General features: G+C 40.3%; 1 protein-coding gene across 1 annotated transcript in view; it reads left to right on the plus strand.

Moving 5' to 3' along the window:
• ctnna2 (catenin (cadherin-associated protein), alpha 2) overlaps positions 1–19,455 on the plus strand; it is a 509,943-nt gene that overhangs the window by 368,720 nt on the left and 121,768 nt on the right. Inside the window, exon 9 of the mRNA XM_049572760.1 lies at positions 13,932–14,084. Within this exon, the coding sequence (XP_049428717.1) occupies positions 13,932–14,084 (153 nt within the window). The remainder of the gene's footprint in view (positions 1–13,931; positions 14,085–19,455) is intronic.

Below are 19,455 nucleotides of genomic sequence, written 5' to 3' on the forward strand. Positions count from 1 at the left end.
TTTTTCAACTGAAGGAGTTCAGAGCACTCTGGCAAAAACACGAGGTGCGTTGCAACACAAAAACCGTGGGCAAAAAACTTCCTTCTCATTAAATACAATTACAAAAAGGCGCCTCCAGCTGCTAATATGCTTTCTGTGTGATCAGGGCCTTAGGATATTGTTTTATTTTGTGTTTCTTTTCTTGTGGAAGACCAGACAAAATTTTGAAAAATAATGGGGCCCATGTGGGATGGGCCAAATGATTTGGCACGACACAAAAATAAAAAATTGAAAATATGAATGAATGTTCTTGCAAGCCAAAAAATAAACATCCATATTATCTGATTATTAAAACTAAACTTTATGCACTTTTTATCCCCTGAAAACCAAGACAGCATGCTCTGGTTTGTCTTAATCTAAAACTTCATCTCAATAAGTCAGTGCCCCTTATGCCTTACCAGCCTTTTAACAGCAGATGAGCCTCTGCTTTCCTGCTGTACGTCTGGTGCTGGCAGCAGTGGAGTTTCATTCATACTGACCTTCTGGTACAGGATGTAGCCAGAAGTGATAGCGACAGTGATCATTTCTGCTCTGTGCATTGTTGTTATAATGATAAAATACTAATATTGTGACTTTCAAAACACAAGATAAGGACATTTCAAGATAGGACATACGTGAGATATAATATTTTGAAGTAATTATTCAGGCATTTATAGAGGCAATAACCAAGTGCCTCCATGCTCTCCATTACAAAGAAAATATATTGTATTTGTGAATGATATGGACAAGAGGAAGAACATTTGGAAAGCAATAAGACACCTAAGATCCAATGGTGTCAGAACAGAGCACTCAGCTAAATTCCAGTATGCTGCATCACTGAAGAGTGTAACCTTTCTTTTGCTGGTTTTAAAGGCAAGATTTTTTTTGATGTTCTAAAGAAATTTATTTAATTATCTTTCACGCTTCCGAAGCAGTCAAAAATGTTATCTGCGCGGCTTCTTGAATTGTATCGCACATTAATGCGGTTTAAAGGTGAAAGATGAAATGAAAGTGAAATGAAAGAGTTTAATAATTCTGATTTACTAATGTTAATCCATTATACTGTTGTTGGCCTGATATAGATAGTGATAATAATGTCTTCTCTAATTTAATATTGCCTTTTTGATAATAAATCAATTGCTTTTATATTTTCATGCACGCATAGCTTGGATGTTATTGAAAATGTGATGAGGGCGAGGACTTAAAAGGAAAACTGTCTGTGCTGTTTTGATGCTACTCAGGACATTAGATGTGGTGTAGGTGTAGAGATGGAGGGGAGGCGGGTGGGCTTGCAGCAACCTTAGCTTTTATGCAGGAGTTCGCCTACAGACACAGAATGTTTACATTTGCCTTTGTATTAACTGCAACCACTTTTGATCTTTCCTTAACCTTAAAAAGACTTTTAGCTGCAGAACCTTAAACATTATTTTTGCAGACTTGCTTAGAGGAGGAATGCTTGGAGGGATAGCGTATTTTGAGACTGTGTTGTGGTGACTAGTGCAGGCATTAAAGGCTAGACATTTGAACTTTAAAAGTCCCTAACTCCTACACTTTAAATGCAAAGAACCTGTACTGAAATCAAGCTTGCACAAACCACAGCTCCTCACAAAATGCTTATTATCCTGAACTGTTGTCCTTAAACAACTCACCTGCTGGTGAAGAGCCCCTGAGCCGTGCATGGTATTGAGTATTCTTATCCACATTTGTTAAGCACTTACATGCAAATTTTCAGTGTGCCAGTGGATGAGTGGTTGAGCCCGTAAAGCCCCATTACAGAGCAAAGCTCGTGCTCCTATAAAACTGTGGGTTTTAATGCTAAGTCATTGTTTTTAGTCAATTTAATCAATTTAATTCAAGTTAAACTTTAAATCAGATGAGCTTTAACCTTATTTTCTCATAAAATAATTGATATGCCAGATGAGTTGTCCTGACAGATCACAGGAATAAAATGTCAAGACAAGCTAATGAGTGATCCTGTAGCTCAGTAATTAGCCCACCAACTCAAGCTTGAAAATTAGCAATCCAAACTGGCAGTTGTTTAGAATAGTGGCCATTTTTAAAGTTCAGCTTATTCATAGACATAACAAATCAGGAATGTGCATGTGCATTTACTTGCATGTAAAACAAAAACCAACAATATTTTGTCTCAGCCACAGCTGATGTCATTTTTGAGCCTGAAATATGCAACAGCATGTTTCAAGATGAGGTCTTATTTTCTGAGTCCAGCTTTCTTGATTAGTGTGAACATTGTGTACCGTACCGCACAGTATCCTGATCCATGCCTGAGTCCGCTTGAAAATGTGGTCTCAAATATAGTTCATGTGTACTCTTGTATGGTACGAATCTGGTGTGGCCACCATCTGTACCAAAAGATGGAATTGGATTGGTATTCAGTGAGAGTATTTAACCTGCTATGAAACAGTCTCAATTCAATACTGACACCTCTATATCAGACAGCAGTGCAGCCTGTCATGGACAGACTTAGATCTGGGTTTGCTGCCACCTTCAACCTGCAGTCGGAGCTCTGGCTGGAGGCTGAGCCCTCCAAGCCCGACAGCAGCAGCTCCTTCTCTGGCCAGGAGTAGAGCTTTGCCTCGCTGTTCTGCTAGTCCCCACTGATGACAATCCCCGGGGCAGTAGTGTCCATCTTTGGCACCCCTTTCTCCACTATAGCACAACAAAAGCCATGTTTCCACCAAACACTTTCAGGATAGTACCTTTGGAACCAAAAATTGCCCTTCAGACGTGGCACCTAGACCTTTGGTCTGTGTAACGTTTCCACCACATACAGCACTCTTTGTTCAACACCTTCAGCTGTTTTCTCGTTCTTTTCACAAGCCCTGTTAGTTTTGGACTTGGACATAGTTTCACAGTGTTGTGTCAAAAGCTGTGAATGATAGAGACAGAATTTGAAGGGGAGAGTCTTTAAATTGTGAGAAGTCAGAGTGGAGCCTCGTGAAATATTGGCTACTCCACAGCTTGCCAGCCACGTGCAAACAGTGCTCTTAAATGTGGACAGGGTTGTTATCATAGCTCCGCCCAGCACTCGCTGTATTTCCTCTTGAAGAGCGACACAGAGGGAAGTTTGGCAATCGTACTGGGGCATGGTATGAATTAATCGTACCTATATGAAAATGCCATTATTTTAAAGATCCTTTGGTAACAAACCCAACGCTCTTTCCTGGAGTCAACCCAGACTGTGGTTTCTCCCTTGACTCAGGCTGTACTTCAGCATTATCAACTCTTCAGGTCTATCATCCTTGACTGGGCTTAACCAAGTCGGTCTGTTCATGAAGCCTACATCACTGTTCCAAATTAGTTAAGTAAGGTAATGCATTTGAATAAATCCCCTGCTTACTTAATGCATAAGTAATTTTCTCCATTGTTAATGAACAAGTATTGAGAGTAGCTGCCTCTTATGCTTGAGTGCTTGTGCATCTGATCATGAGACCATCCTGAAATTTGGTTAGTCACATAGGCCACCACTCTCCATTTTACATGAATGTCAGCAGTAGTTGCATTTCAAAACAGGCCGACGACATAAAAGCATGATCCTTCTCTTTGTAGAAATAAAGTGCTGTTCAAGTTAGAGGTCTTTGAAATGTGGAAAGCAGTGGTTGTTTAGGTAAGGACTCTTAGAGTGGAGGCTCAGTTGGGCTTTCTAAAATACAAGAACATGGAGTGGTTGGTTCAGTTTCACAATAACAGAGAATTGGTGCAAATATGTACGTACTCAACAGATATAATGCCTCTATTTAAAAATTAGTTACAGCACAGCCACGTCAGACATGAGTATGCTTTAGCCTTTGGCCCCTTTTGAGAGTTACGCACTGAGAATGAGCAGATGAAGAACAAGCACTACAACCTGAGCATATTTTTATTTTTATACATTTAGACATTCTCTTTGCTTTTAAAACCATGACTATAATCAACAGTGCAAGTGCAACTAAGAAGGACACTTTTTCACTGTGAACTTAAAATAAAAAGATGGCAGGGCATACTTCTTAAAATGGAAATTTCTTTCCTCCCTTTAATCAGTATTCACTAGGTAACCAACCCAACAAAGTTGTTGGAAATGAGCCATGTGTTCTACCCCCTGTCATCCTGTCTGTAATGAATGCATCTGTCAAGTCATCTCTCTGGGCCGTATTTTGACTGATGGCTGATTCCAGGATTCCCTATAGCACAACTGCCTCACATATTTTTTTATCTCTCTTTCTCTCCCTCTCTTTTTGCTTTGGGATGTTGAAATCATTTCCATGTCTGCCATTAGTTTGTTGATTAGTACAGCTGTTTCTAATCGTTGAGGGTTATCATGTTAAGGAGGAACAGCTGCCAAGGAACTTGTCAGCTGTTTAGTAACTCTTTGTTTGGACAAACAGTTCAAGAATATTTGTGAATCCTCTCTGTCTTTTCCTGCAAAACGTTTGGAGGCTTTGCTGTAATGGTTCACTCTTACAGCTCTCATCAACATCAATTCCAGATGCAGCTGTTTAGGAGCACGCAATTAGTATGGAAGGTATTTCCCTAAGTAATTTGCATTTTGAGACATGACTCAAAATAAATGATAATGTTGCTTTTTATCTGTAATATTTTATCTGTCTTTTAAGGTGATGATATGTCAGTGCTGTTTTGACACCTTATTTCAACTGCTAAAATATCAGTTAATACATACATGTCAACATAACTTAAACACAATTATAACTGCAACCATACTCACAAGTATCCAGTATTTGAGACGCTGCTTTGACTGCATAGCATTGCAAACTACCAATTACACCCCCCCCCCTCAATGTAAATTGTTTGGAAAATACAACATTAACAGCAACAATACAATATACACTGCTCAAAGAAATCCCCCATGACACCATTCAGCAACTCATCAGGAGCATGAACAGACATTACCTGGAGTGCATACAGGCACACGGGGGCCATACACACTACAGAGTCACATTATGAGTTGCCGTAATAGAATTCAAACAAGTTGGATCACATTTCATTTTTTTACTTTGATTTTCGCTGGGATTTTGAATCCAGCCCTCAATGGGTTGATTTTTGTTCCTGTTGACCTTTGTTTCATCCTTTTGTTCTCAACAATGTACAAAACGATTTAGTCCAGTAAGTGGCCCAGCTTGCTGAGTCCAAACTGCATCATCACAGACTAAGCTTGCCCACACAACCCTGTTCCCGGACAGAATGTTGATATGTGAAGATTCTGCAAACCCCAGACTGCATTCAATGACAGCGTTTGTTCTTGTCATGAGTTCCAGCCAATTTTGTGTTCATCAAGACAAGCTCAAGTTTCACAGTTCCACTAAATTATACACACATTAGAAGTTCCAAATGTGCATATTATTTTATAATTACTTAGGAGTTCATGGTTAGAAGAGCAACATTACATTTTTTAATGCAGGATGTGTGCCATGGCAGAAAAACAAGGTTGGGGGGACACTTTCCTAATGGTTTGACCACTCAGTAAGAACGCAGCAGCCCTGAAGGTTGAGAAGGGTGTCTCACTGATAAATCACTACCCAGTGAATGCTCTGCTACCTCTATTGGTGTTAAACAGTCCGATAATCCCTGGCTTTTGTCCTGAGGTAAGCATGGCTGCCAGGGTCCTGCCTGCCACCACAAACACTGATTGGGTTTGCACATGTTCTTACATGTGATTGTAGTCAGTGGAAACTTGTCACTTATGATTCAGTGTAAGGTAGACAGTCAATTACATGCTTTGATCAGATTACCAGGATCCCACCTTCATTCAAAAAACCGCGGTAGATGAAGATGATCAACAGTCTTGTCATGAACCAGTTCCCCTTTGGGTATATAAGCACTTCAATGTTTGAGCACCCTTTATGCTCCCTTTGTTTCTAAAACTGGATTCCCCTGGCCAGTGTTTTATTTTGCAGGACACATTCAATGAAGGCTCTGAGATGAGGTATCTAATGTGTTTGTCCTCAGACTGTTGATGATCAGTCAGCCCCTCTTCCCCCCTTTCATTTCTCCACTCTCCTCTTACTAATCATCTTCCCATGCTCCCTGATGGATATCATATATGAGAGCTATTACTTAATTTTTGATTTGCTCGGGCTGTTTCCCCTCAGCCGTGACTCTGGCCGTTTATGCTGTGATTGCTCTTGACATTTTAATAAGAAACTTTCCTGTGCTGACCCCAAGGTACCCACCGCTATGTGTTCTGAATCACAAGTGAAACATAACAGAAACCAAAGTGCAACTGTAAACATTCAGAAATCCAACACAGTGTTGTTTGCTTTCATTTTCAAATTCATGGTATTCAACCTTTACATGTGCTAGGGTCATTGAATTGTTACCAAGTCATGTTGTCTCTTAATGCCTAATAATTCTATATACTTTCAATCATTTGTTACTGAGTAATACAGTGACCATCGGGGATGTTCTCAACTGTGTCCCTCATGCATCTGTTTTTGTTAGTGAGCAGGTGTCTAATCCCACAAAATACAAACATTTCCCCCATTAAAAAGCAAATGCGCCAAATTAATGCTAATCTCATCTTTGAAGATCACACAGCCCTCCCACTTATCAGCGAGCAACACAGATATTCGTCTGTCAGGTTTTGCTATGCATATGCATCATCTTAATTATTTCACAGAGCTTCTTGTTAGCCACTTCAGTATCAGGTGGGGCTTGCTGTCATTAATGCTAGCTATTTCCCCTCTTTGGGTGGATAGAGTAAAGAGATCTACAGGATGAGAGGCATGATGGAGGGATAAGTGGGGGTGTGATTATACTATTTTCCATTAGGGAACTCATATTCATTCATTCACTCACTCACTCACTCACTCACTCACTCACTCACAGATAGCCTGCTATCTGTTGCCTAATTGAGTCTGGATCATTCAAATACCTCTGCAATACTGCTAAACATTTAGGGTGCAATGTAACATTGATGATACAAGCGTATGGATGCCCAAACAAAGTATGCAGACATCTGAGCATTACATCCTTATTTAATTGTTGGAACATCTCAATGTGAAACTTCATGCGTTAATATGCTACTGGAACAGCCTCCAGTCTTATTGGGAGGCTTTCCACAAGATTTTGCAAGATTCTGCAGGGATTTTCTTCCATTCAGCCACAGCATGGTAAGGTTTGGCACTGGCAGTGGGTGAAAAGGCCTGGCTCACAATTGATCTTCCAATTCCCCTTAGGTCGGGCTGAGGTTGAGGTCAGGGCTATGTCCAGCCAAGAGTCAAACACCAAACTTAAAAAATCATTTCGTTATGCATAAAAGTTCAGTTTTGACCTTGGAGCTTTCAACATACTCTCATGCAGGGGTGGGAAGTAGTTAAGTACATGTGGTTTGATTGCTAGTTTAACTACAATTTGCAGTAGTTTAGTGGCAGTTTAACCACCTTTAAATCTCAGTAGCTTTTTTGTATTAAACTACATTGGGTAATGTAGTTAAGTGCAAACTACATAGTCATAGTATTCTCATGAAATTTTGTGCTGTACAAGATGGCACAGTGCTACAGCTCATTGGCCGCTGTTGTCTTTTATTGACAATCACCTGCTACATGACCAAAATCACCTCTGATTTGCTACCAAGATATCTGCAATGGAAACCTAAGAATTTCCTTAAAAATTTACCATTTTCAGGATTCCATCCCACCATAGACTCACAAGTCAGTCTTTAGACGCTTTGCTTAACTAAAGACTGATGACTTTCTCCCTGATTTTGTGTTTAGATGGGCGGATACAATTTCAGAGTTTAAAAAACATCCCTGCAGAACCAATAGTAAATCTGCAGGGCGGTCCTTCGGTGGCTCGCTGAACTCTTGTGCTTGTAAACATAGTCCCACTAGAAACACGTGTAGCGGTACAAAATGGCTCAGCCGCGCTCGCAGAGAACGCCGTCAAAGTTAGCGGATGTTTGTCGAGTTTGCAGTGACACATTCTCACCAACTAAAAGAAACAAACATAATCTTTTACAAGGCCATGACTCAACCGTCCGGCCGGACGATAGAGGGAATCGCCTTGTTGTTTACAAATACTTCCGGGTAGAAAACCAGCAGAGCTTGTTTGTAAAGTCTATAAACACAATGATTGAACAAACATTACTATTTCTGTGTGCACGTTTAGCTGGGCTAACCGTTAGCTGTTTGCCCTGTTTGCCGTTAGCAGTGTCTGTAATAGGTAATAACTTATTAAACGGTCCGTGAAAAAAAATCTTTTCCAGCGGATATCTTAGTTACAACATGATTGAGCTAGCAAAGCAGTTTTGTGTTGCTATGTGTGGTATTTATGCAGTTTTGGGAAATCACAATGTCTAGAAAAAATCAGTGGCTGCAGCTGACAGGGACAGATAACACTAGTAGCAAAGCTAACGTCAGGACGTCATCTGTTAAAAGCCTCCTGTTGTCGGATACGACATGAAACTACTCCAGTTAGCTCAATCATGTTGTAACTAAGACACCCCCAAGGCTAGGCTGACTAGCCAAGATAGCTGTACTATCAGCCCAATGTGTCCACATACTTTTGCCCATGGTGTGTGTCCTATTATCTCTGTATCTGCCTGTCGGTGTGTCTATCATTACAGCAGGCTTGGCTCACTGCTATGTTTCAGTTGTAATATGTCTTTTCTTCGTGCTGCCAATACCATTTTTGGAAAAAATAAAAAATATGGCCACAATACCAGCACCCACAATATTTCTCAAAAAGCCTCAAACATTAATATGTAAAACAAAAACCTGATGCATTCAGAGCTTGGAATCCATTGTGGCACTGCACGACTGGGGAGAAAAATAGCTGCCCCACTAACTTATAATGAGCAGAGCCTTCGCTATCTATTGGAATTCCAGGTCTATTTCCTTTAAGTGTTAGTGAAATACAGAGGGAGTGTTAGAGGAGAGACGGCGGGGGTGGAGCATGGAGGAGGGTGAGATCTGAAAGATTGAAGATGGATTTCTGTGGGAGTGGTGTGTGGGCATTAGAATGCTGATGGTGCAGGAGAGGCTCTGACTTGGGAAATCACTCGTCTGCATCATTTCACCACTCAAACCTACCGTCATAATCAGTTTCACTGTTGGGCATTCATGAGTATCCTGAGGCCTAGCGCTGTCTTACACTTACCCTATACATATGTGCTTGTACATGCCGTCGGCTAGTGATGACAACAATAACAACATGTAATTTACAGGAATCTTTCTACTTAGTAGACATTCAAATATTATGCAATTTTTATCTGTTTTTGGTCTTACACTCAAACCGAAAGCAGCGTGATTGACTAGGTCTTTTAACATTGGATTCAAATCAATTCATGTCTGACTCAGAAATAATGCACAGCCTTTGAAAGCCATTTTAACAGAGATCAGGACACACTGAACAGAGAGAGGATCATTTTATGACTCAGCTGGCTTTCATACCTTAGTGATCTGCGTCACAACCAGAAATGGTGGAATGCCACAAATATCAGCTACTGTATCCTGATCCTAATCTTTTTCGATGCAATAGAAGTCTGACGTTGTCTGTCAATCAGATATAAATACATTTGCTACCCTAGTCAGTTTAAATGTACGTATTTGGACTGATAGGACGAGCCTTATACCAGCTAGTCCCTGCATTTTGGTACTTTCTGTTCTGGCTTCTAGTCTACCATTTTTCAGATTTTTCATACACACCATTGTCGAAGTCTCCATTGAACACATTCACTCCCAACTCATGAAATATTGACACTTTGTTGGTGACTAAATGTCAAACTCTGACGCTCGAAGTACCCTCCAGCGTCAGTTTTGGACATTCAGGGACAGTGTGTCAATTTTTGCTCATTACAAGCATTGTGTCTTTTTAAAATAACATCCATTTTCACAGAAAACGTATGACTTTCCACTCATTAAATGCATACACTCTCTTTTCAGAATAAACTAAGAATGGTTTGGGCAACAAAAGAACATGGTTAGGTAAAAAAAAACATCATGGTTTTGCTTAACATAGTACATTTGTTGCTAATATAATATCACATTACCTATGTCACGTGTGTCACCAGCACACTACATTGTTACCAAAATAATTCAATTGACCTTTGGTTTCACACGGGAAATCAAACAGTGGTTTAACAGGTAAAAGTCCTGAGTTTGTTGGACTGATCCACCTCCCCTCCCACCCACTGTTTACAGATTTTCTCGCTCTTTTACTCACAGCAATTACTCAAAGCATCAAAAAATGCTGCCTTCCATTTCGTTTCATACTCCTGCCAAAGGGTGTATCTGTGCACCGGTATCTGACACCAAGGGCCACTGACCCTTCAAAGTCATCGAAATCTGGCACTTGGTCAATGACTTGACGTCAGACACTGATGAAAAAAGCCGTCCTTTCATGTCAGCATGATAGTTTAACGGTGCTCTGCAGCATCAGGGGGAAATGTGGCGGGACAAGAACTCAAGTTAAGGCAGCGAAAGTGTGAGTAGGGCAGGCGGGAGTGGTGGTGAATGGGTCCAACAAACACCGACTTTCACCAGGGAGAGTGGCGTTTGTGTCCCGTAAGATTATAAAGTCAAACCCTGTTTTTTTTTTCCTAAACCCAATCATGTGTACAGTCAGTTTGTGTTGTTGGACCGATGTAGTGTGTTTACTTTGAAAGAGACTGTATGTTAACGTTAAATTCCTGTGCAAATGGACATGTATTTTGAAAGAAGACAAAGAAGACAGACAGGCAGAACTTGAAACGGCGTTCCAGAATGTCAACAACCAACGCACCCAGGGTACCTTTCACATCGTATCTGGACATGGAAAGTCCATGAGCAAACATCAAGGTCTAAGTGAGAATGTTGACTGACCATGGGTCTGTATTTGATGAACTGGGGATGAGACCGGGTTGCTCTATCACCATGTGCTCAATCCTACTGATGTTCCAGTTCCACCCATTTCTGTTTTAGTGTGCAGGAAATTAATGTACTGTCAGAAAATGATACAAGATGTGACAGACATAAGTAGCACTGCATTGTTTATTATCTCCCTGACCTTAGACCCACATTTTTGTGTTAAAATTTAACTGCTGAGACAATTACTCACAGCTATTCCATTTTGTTTGTGCAATTTAATATGCATATTTACACCTTTGAGTATACTTAACTTTGTCACTTTGCCAATGTTAACACTCCACTCTCAAAATCTGGTAAGAATTAAGTAGTAATTTATGACACAGTGATAGGTTGCGGAAGAGGCTATTAATTTTCCACTTGCAGAATGCAGCTCAACAATGCCCCCCTCCAATCCACTCCATTATTTCAGTTGCTGCAGTGAGATCATTGGTGAAGTAATCACAGCTAAGGCCTACACACAACCCACATCTTCTTCTTCACCTTTCCCAGAATGATAGACGACATGTTCTGTCACACCTTTATCCAGTGCAGCAACAGCACTAACATAGTGTGAAGATAGTTCTGGCAATGCAAGATTTTTATCACCCCTGATTCCCCACCCTTCGCACCAGGTGACAGGATAGCAAGGTTACACAATTGCACTGATGCAAGTCTGTTCTCTGCTGAGTGAAAAAGATGCAATATTCACAATTCAGAAAGTGTCAAAGTTTATCAGCCTTTGAGAAAAACCTGACGTTTTGGTTTTGCATTGAATCTCACTACACATCTCATCAAATCAGTGATGTAGGATTTCTGGATAAAGCAGTGCTTACAGAGAGTGTGGGCTTCACGTTGTTTACAACATTTGCAGACCTGTCATGTCCACTAGACTGGCCAAATCTATTCTCTTTCCAGAGGCAATAGTGATGGATTATCTGCCCTTAGGAAGGCATAATTCACTATTGTTCTCCTCCACTCTGTGGACTGGCAATCAAGTTTGTAATTGCTGCAGGTTATTTAAGTGGGATTGACGTACATGTGATTTTTTTTTTTTTTTTTTTTTGCCTGTTAAATGAATTTTTCCCTTGTCAGTCACAGCTATGAGCCTTCTTTCTCCCTAACTGCTTAAAAATTTTTAATTCAGGAATATGGTCACAGTGTTTGCTCTACCTCTAATTATAGAAGATGGCTTGAAAAGTCAAACAAATCTCTGTCATCCATGTTGTTAATTAAACAGTGTTTCACTTTAATGTCATCATTTGAATGTGTGAGGAAGGGATAACTGAGATTTTTGTGTGGTGTGCATACAATTTATGCTGTTTTAGTTTGTACAGACCTTAATTGTGTTACTGAATCGGTGAATCTTGCAATCCTGGTGACGGTGATGTGTTACAGAAATTGTAGTAAAGTGGGAATATCAGCAAAAACACACTAAGCAGTGGCGGCAAGTGGCCGAAATTTGCTGCCAAAAGTTAAACTAATGAATGAATGACTTTATTTCCAACCAGAAAATAATAAGAAACAAACAAGACAAAGATAACAGTGTCTGATAAAGATTAGGTCGAAGTGAAACTATATGCCCCTACCCCTTTCTTACATTTCCTCTTTTAACTCATATATTCTTTCAACAAATTCCCAAATTTATTCCAACATTCTCCCTACATCAGCGTGGGTTTTCTGGGTACTCCAGCTTCCTCCCACAATCCAAAGACACGCATGTCAGGTTAACTGGTGACTCTAAATTGTCCGTAGGTGTGATGTGAGCATGAATGGTTGTCTGTCTCTATGTGCCCTGTGATAGTCTGGCGACCTGTCCAGAGTGTACCCCGCCTCCTGCCCAATGTCATGAAAATGAATAAATGAATACAACTATCCTCTGTCTATTTATCACCCAATTAAATAAATAAGTAACGAACCCAGTTTAATTACAGTCCAAGTAGCACCCAGTGTTACAAAATAAATATGCACTGCCCTAACACAACCTTTCCTCATCTATATATCTGCCAAAAATATCTTTTTTCAAGTTTTTAAATTGCTGTATATTTGTGCTTTGTTTCAACTCATCACGCAGCCCATTCCACATGTCCACCCCATACGCTGAAATACACAGACTCCTCTTAGTTGTATGAACACAAAGTTTTTTAAAGCTAAATTCTCCTCTTAAATTATAACCCCGTTCCTGTCACAAAACATTTTTTTGAATGTTCCCCGGAAGTGAATTATTTTTTGCTTTAAACATGATTATTGCAGTTTAAACTTGAACTATGCACAACTTGTAGTTCAGCCGCAGCTCGCTAAGCTTGGAGTGGCCACTACAGCTTTTTTATAGGCATTGCAGTGCTTTGTCTGGTACCACTAATTACTATTACTAATACTAATGTTTCTACTCTGCAGTTATTGTTATGTTACTATTAAAATTAGACTAACACAGCAATAACAATATTAAAACAGAATATTAAACTTGAATTAATTGTGTTAATAATTATAAACAGGGTTTAGTCCAAATTAATAATGATGGAGGCTTTGAGACCTTAAGTTGCCTCATAAGAATGGGGATGCTGCATGTGCGAGAATCCACCTTTTGAGCCTGTATTGCATTCGTGTCTGTCTCACTGCTGGTCTCATGTGACTAACCCCCTCTTTGTGTAAGATAAAGGACTTGTCTGTTGTGTTTTCTATACTGTTCCCTCTGGCATCTCATCACATATCCCAGTGAGGAGCATCAGGGTCCATTTACTGTCTTATAAAACAACCAGTCCCCTGCCAGTTTGGTTCAAAACGATTCCATAAACAAAGATATAAGTCTCAAAGTCTGCCCCAGTAAAAGGCCTTATGGGAAAAATGACACCTTACAAGCAATTTACACTCCTACCCGTTGAGAGTTCTCTTCTTTTTCGCTCTCCCTCATTCCCTGCCTCTCTCTCTGCGCCGTCCTTTCACCCTATTATGTTACTACATCGTATTCATCACAATGCTAAGTGATTTGTGATCATTGCCAAATGTAATACAGTGAAGTCATCTGCAATATTATTAACAATGTGACCTCTTCCCCATCTCTCTCCTTCTGTGTTCCAGTTGAGAAAGGCAGTGATGGACCACATCTCAGACTCTTTCCTGGAGACCAACGTCCCTCTGTTGGTGCTCATTGAAGCGGCTAAGAGTGGAAACGAGAAGGAGGTCAAGGAGTACGCCCAGGTGTTCCGTGAACATGCTAACAAGCTGGTGGAGGTCAGTCATGCATTATACATGGGGGCACATGCATATACCCACGTAGAGCTATTCTTATCTTCCAGTTTAGAACTTAAAAATAGTTATGCGCAAATAAATGAGCAATACAGGTAAGGCCACCATGATGTTGCCAAGAATTAAGATTAAAGGCACAAAGAAGTGTTTCTCTCTCACTGAGCCGTACAAACTGTCCTCATTAAATAGGGAGAGAGAAAATACAGTCATTACTGCATGTCTAAAGTGTAAATGTAGCGTGCCTAAGTGTAATATAGGTAGGAATAAAAAAATAAAGAAATGTTTTTTTAATTATCTGATAGCAGTTAGAGAAACAACAACTGAACATGCCCACTGGATAATTTAAAAAAAAAAGCAAACAAATTAGTAGCACTGTAAAGCAGATGTGTGGTTTCAAGTCATGTGACTTGGACTTGTCACAAGTTTGCTGACTTTATACTTAAAATGGCTCAGCTTGGACTTTAACACCAGTGACTCTGGACTTCAACTGGACTTGAGCCTTTTGACTGAAAGGTACCTCCCCCATGCCCAAAGATTTGGTTCACATACAAAAAAGTATGCAGTGGTCAACAATAATTGAATTACGGTATACACGAGGAATGGGCAATATGGCCCTGAAATAATATAACAATGTTTCAGGGTATTTTTGCAGAAATTATATTCTTGACGATATGACAAATTACTAATATATATATATATATATATATATATATATATATAATATTATTATTATTATATTAATATTATTAATATAGATTATTGTATTTATGTGTATATATATATATATATATATATATATATATATAAAAAATAGAATTGCAACAAAATAAGTGATATAGTTTTACAGCTTGCCTTCAGTATTCAGTAAAAACTAAAAAATGATCTCTCATTTCTTTAGTTCGTGAACAACAGCAGTAACATATTAATAGTTCAACAAAATAAAATCTACCACAAATTACCCATTTAAACAGCTCCTAAATACAAAAAAATGTACTATACATATATATATATATATATATATATATATATATATATATATATATATATATATATATATAAATCAACAGGTGATTTCCTTCTTTTAGCAAAATCCTAAATGATTGAGTTGTTTTTTTCCACCTGGACCTTTATGCTCTGCCATTTCTCCTTTAATCCTTTAATCATCACGCTGTAACCTGTGACAGGCTGTTATGATACCAGAACTAAAGTCTGGGGCTGTTCATAAAACATTCAGGGCACCACACTTTATTCCACACTACTGAAGCTGCTCCTCTTTTTGGAACTACTGCGGAGTCGGTAATAATTCCACTTTCAGCCATGCTTGTTGTTGCCGTGGGTAGCAGTATGATGTCAATATGTCAACGAGTCGAAATATTGCTGGTATCACAAAATGAATTTTTCATATGATATTAAAAATTAGATCGGTATTATCGTTGTATGCAGAATGTGCCTGTCAAAGATTACAGACGACACACAACTTCCAACTTATGCTCAGCTAATGTTAGCTTAAAAGGTAAGGCACTTTTTAAGAATGTTGTTTTGACAAATAATTACAAATTTAAAAGGCATTCATGATTTTTGTAAATTTAATATTGGCATTTCATTGATTAGCACATTATGCCTCTTGTGACTTGTCAAACAATGACATGGTCAAATCTCTGCTCTAAACCAGAAATGAAGAAATGTAATTAAAATAATCTGTCAATTAACACTAGACAAAATCTCTTACATCTTACACACACACACACACACACACACACACACACACACACACACACACACACATAGAGTAGAATTGTGCACTGATCTTGTATGCACATTCTTCCTTTCACTGGTTGAATGCCATACAAATAGCTCTTCTCCCAGACAGTGGTGGAAATGTTATTAAATTATTTGCAATGTGGTAACTTAGCAGAATGGAGGTACATCTCGCTTCTAAACGTGCTCTTCATCTTAACTGCGTGTGCCGACGTTTGTGGCTGAAATCACACTGCAAACCACAACTTCAAGCTTCAACCATCATTGACTTTTATTTTAATTTTAGAAATAACATGCTCGGTGTGCAGCTTGGCGTGCAGAGCTCAGCCACTTCGTGTAATGTTGCAGAGAAAAATAGACCTGTCTCCTTTTTTTTCCCCTACTGTATTTCATTGTGGTGATGCAAACAGCCAATCACAACTCAGCTCTGATTTAGACAGTACTGGATAACAGATGAATTTCTGACTTGCTGATTCATTACATACATTTCAGACTAAATTGTGTACATATACATCACTTGACAGTAATGTTCTGTTGCTATGAATATACACTTAAAAGAATATTTCTGTGCAGCTGAAATGTCTCACACAATAAAATGCTCCATTAGAGGCACACGTGTACATAAATGTGTGCCTGCCTTTCACTGCAACACTTCCCTAAAGGTAAGGTAGATTTCTTTTTCAGGTTATATGTACCTCTGCTTGTGGCAGGTGGTTATTGTTTACCTGTGTGAGGCTACAGGCTCTGAGGGTTTGTTCACAAACAGATCTACTGTTGTCTCTTTTGGCGTGGTTTGCAGCATACCTGTAAGGAGATGCTATGAATAAGTCTGATTCCTACTTTATAAGCATTTACTCATATGAAGGCAGATTTAATCTTTAAAAAAGCCCATAGTCAAAGATAGGATCCTGCAGCAAGAGTAAGTTACACATCATGTAACTGCCACATGCTGCAGGCACACTGACACTGCCAATAGGACAGGTCGATAAGGCAAAAGGGCGGCACGGTGGTGTGGTGGTTAGCACTCTCGCCTCACAGCAAGAGGGTTGCCGGTTCGATCCCGGGCATGGGAGCCCTTCTGTGCAGTTTGGAGTTTGCATGTTCTCCCCGTGTCAGCGTGGGTTCTCTCCGGGCACTCCGGCTTCCTCCCACAGTCCAAAGACATGCAGATTGGGGACTAGGTTAATTGATAACTCTAAATTGTCCAGTGTGAACGGTTGTCTGTCTCTATGTGTCAGCCCTGCGATAGTCTGGCGACCTGTCCAGGGTGTACCCTGCCTCTCGCCCGATGTCAGCTGGGATAGGCTACAGCCCCTCAGCGACCCTCAAGAGGATGAAGCGGTTAGAAGATGAAGATGTTTAGGTGCCAATTAGTGTTTTATTTTTACTCAAGTTGCTAAGATGTCACAAGATGCAACATCAGTCCTCATTATTTTCTGATATTTTCTTCTTTATCATGTTTTGAGATGTAATAAAATATATTTTCCAGCTTCCACATTTGAAGCCAACTTTGTGACATAATGTCAAGAAAATGTATCTATTTACAGATAAAATCATTAATTAATGAAGCAGAAACAGTGAGGCACACGACGAGACCAAAGTCAAAGAAATAAACAACATATGACAATGTGGTTCTGCCACCCTGAAAGTTCAGCTTAGTTCAAAGTATCCAGGTTTCTTGGAGTCTGTGCGTGTGGTTGTGGACACAGTTCCTCTGGGGAACTTGATAGTCCTGTTGGGTAACTTTGGCTCACATAATTACAGAGAATCCTTGAGGGGGTGATTGGGAGGAACGGCCTTGCAGATCAAAGCCTGAGTGGTGTTTTGTTACTGGACATCTGTGCTTATCGTGCCGAATCATTTACTCCATCCTGACGGAGGATGGGGACATGCAAGTTTGGATGGCAAAGGAAACCCCCAAACACCAATGCAACTGGGCTGGACAGTCACAAAAAAGGTTCACAGGCTGAGATCAATGCAAACAATATCAATTTATTTAGGAATAAAAATAAAAACAGCAGCAAACATTTCAGTCCTTGACTTTCATCAGTCCTTTCTTTCTGTGCATGGATGTCCTAAATAAATTGACATTTTTTTGCACTGACCTCAGCCTGTGAACCTTTTTTGTGTCCAGCCCAGTTGCATTGTTGTGCGGGGGTCTCCTCTGCAGTCCTTTCTTGGTTGCCCATTGTACCAATACACCTAAAACTTTTTGTTGCCCTAAGTAGGTGTAGTTTCACAGCAGCCCTATGACATGCAATTCAGCCTATCCAGTCTACACATGTTTCCTGCACCTAAAGAGGGCTTATGACTGCAGTGCTTGTGGTGTCTTGGTCAGGTACTGTGGAAATACATGGTGTCAGGACTGTTGCCAGGATCCATCTTGTCCTTGTATAACCAAATTGACTGAAGACTATCTCGGCCAGTGAACCTGGGAGCTGTGTAGTCCCAGGCTAGTGAACCTGGAGTGGGTCTTCCAAGGCAAAGTGGCCCCAAGGGAGGGGCCAGATTAAGAGCTATTCAAGAAATAATAGGAATATTCAGACTTTGAGCACCTCGGCTGGTATGGGGACACCTAGACACTAGATCTAGGGCTTCCAGGGCTTGAGGGAGCTCCCCAGCAAGCATCTGGTGGCCGGTCTTTGGGCTATGGGGCTCGGTCGGGCTCAGTCGGAATAAGTATTTGGGAGCCATCACCTGATTTGCCCACCACCTACAGGGACAGGAATCGGGGCTCGGTGCATTGCGTGCCAGGCAGCAGGCAGGGCCTGGGCCCCGGGCATGCTGATCCCTGACGTCATGGACTGGCTCCAGGGAAAAGATCATGCTTTGGCTTAAAATACCCTGTTTTGGGGGTAGAGTCTCAGCGGGAGATGAAGCAATGTCTCTGTAAGATACCAACTGCTTTTAGTGGCACTATCCATGGTGGAATAAAATAGGTTGCTAAAAACATGCACATCGCTAAAACACAGCTGGTTTTATTGTTTGTTGATCTCGAACAGTGGACTGCAGTGGTCTGCCGCTTTGCAGGCATCTCACCTAGAAGTCATGCCATCTACCATCCCTTCCACCTCCAGGTGACAGAGTCAGCTCATATATTGTGTCACTTTAGAAATGTTGATATGATTCATATCAAACATGTAACATAGTCATGGTTTGTAGGAACATACAGTTCAAACATTTTCTCCAGGCAAATAAGCTGGAGGAGGAGATGTTGTGTTGCTCAGGTTAGCTTTGTACTCTTTACAGCTTTTATTCCAAGAGGTGACACATTGTGTTAAGGTTTATACTTGAACTATCTCACATGAGGAGTTTATTTCTTGCTCGTCCCTTCCTGCAGTGCTGTGACAAATTCCTCTGCCCTTCAGTGGGCATTGCCTTTTGTTCTCATGGCTCTTTGAAAGGAGCCTTTAGAACCCTTTATGTGGGCCCCTCTTAACATACTGTCACTTAAAACAGCACTGCTGCTTCCTTTGACATCAGCCAGAGAGTGAGTGATTTGTGTGCCCTTTCGGTCGGCCCCAGCTGTTTGCTGATGAGGGAGGATCTGACTGATGCCACACTTAAAATCTGTCCTTTGCAACCAACAATGTTAAAA

This window comes from Epinephelus fuscoguttatus, linkage group LG3 (assembly GCF_011397635.1).
Source record: "Epinephelus fuscoguttatus linkage group LG3, E.fuscoguttatus.final_Chr_v1".
Taxonomy (NCBI): domain Eukaryota; kingdom Metazoa; phylum Chordata; class Actinopteri; order Perciformes; family Serranidae; genus Epinephelus; species Epinephelus fuscoguttatus.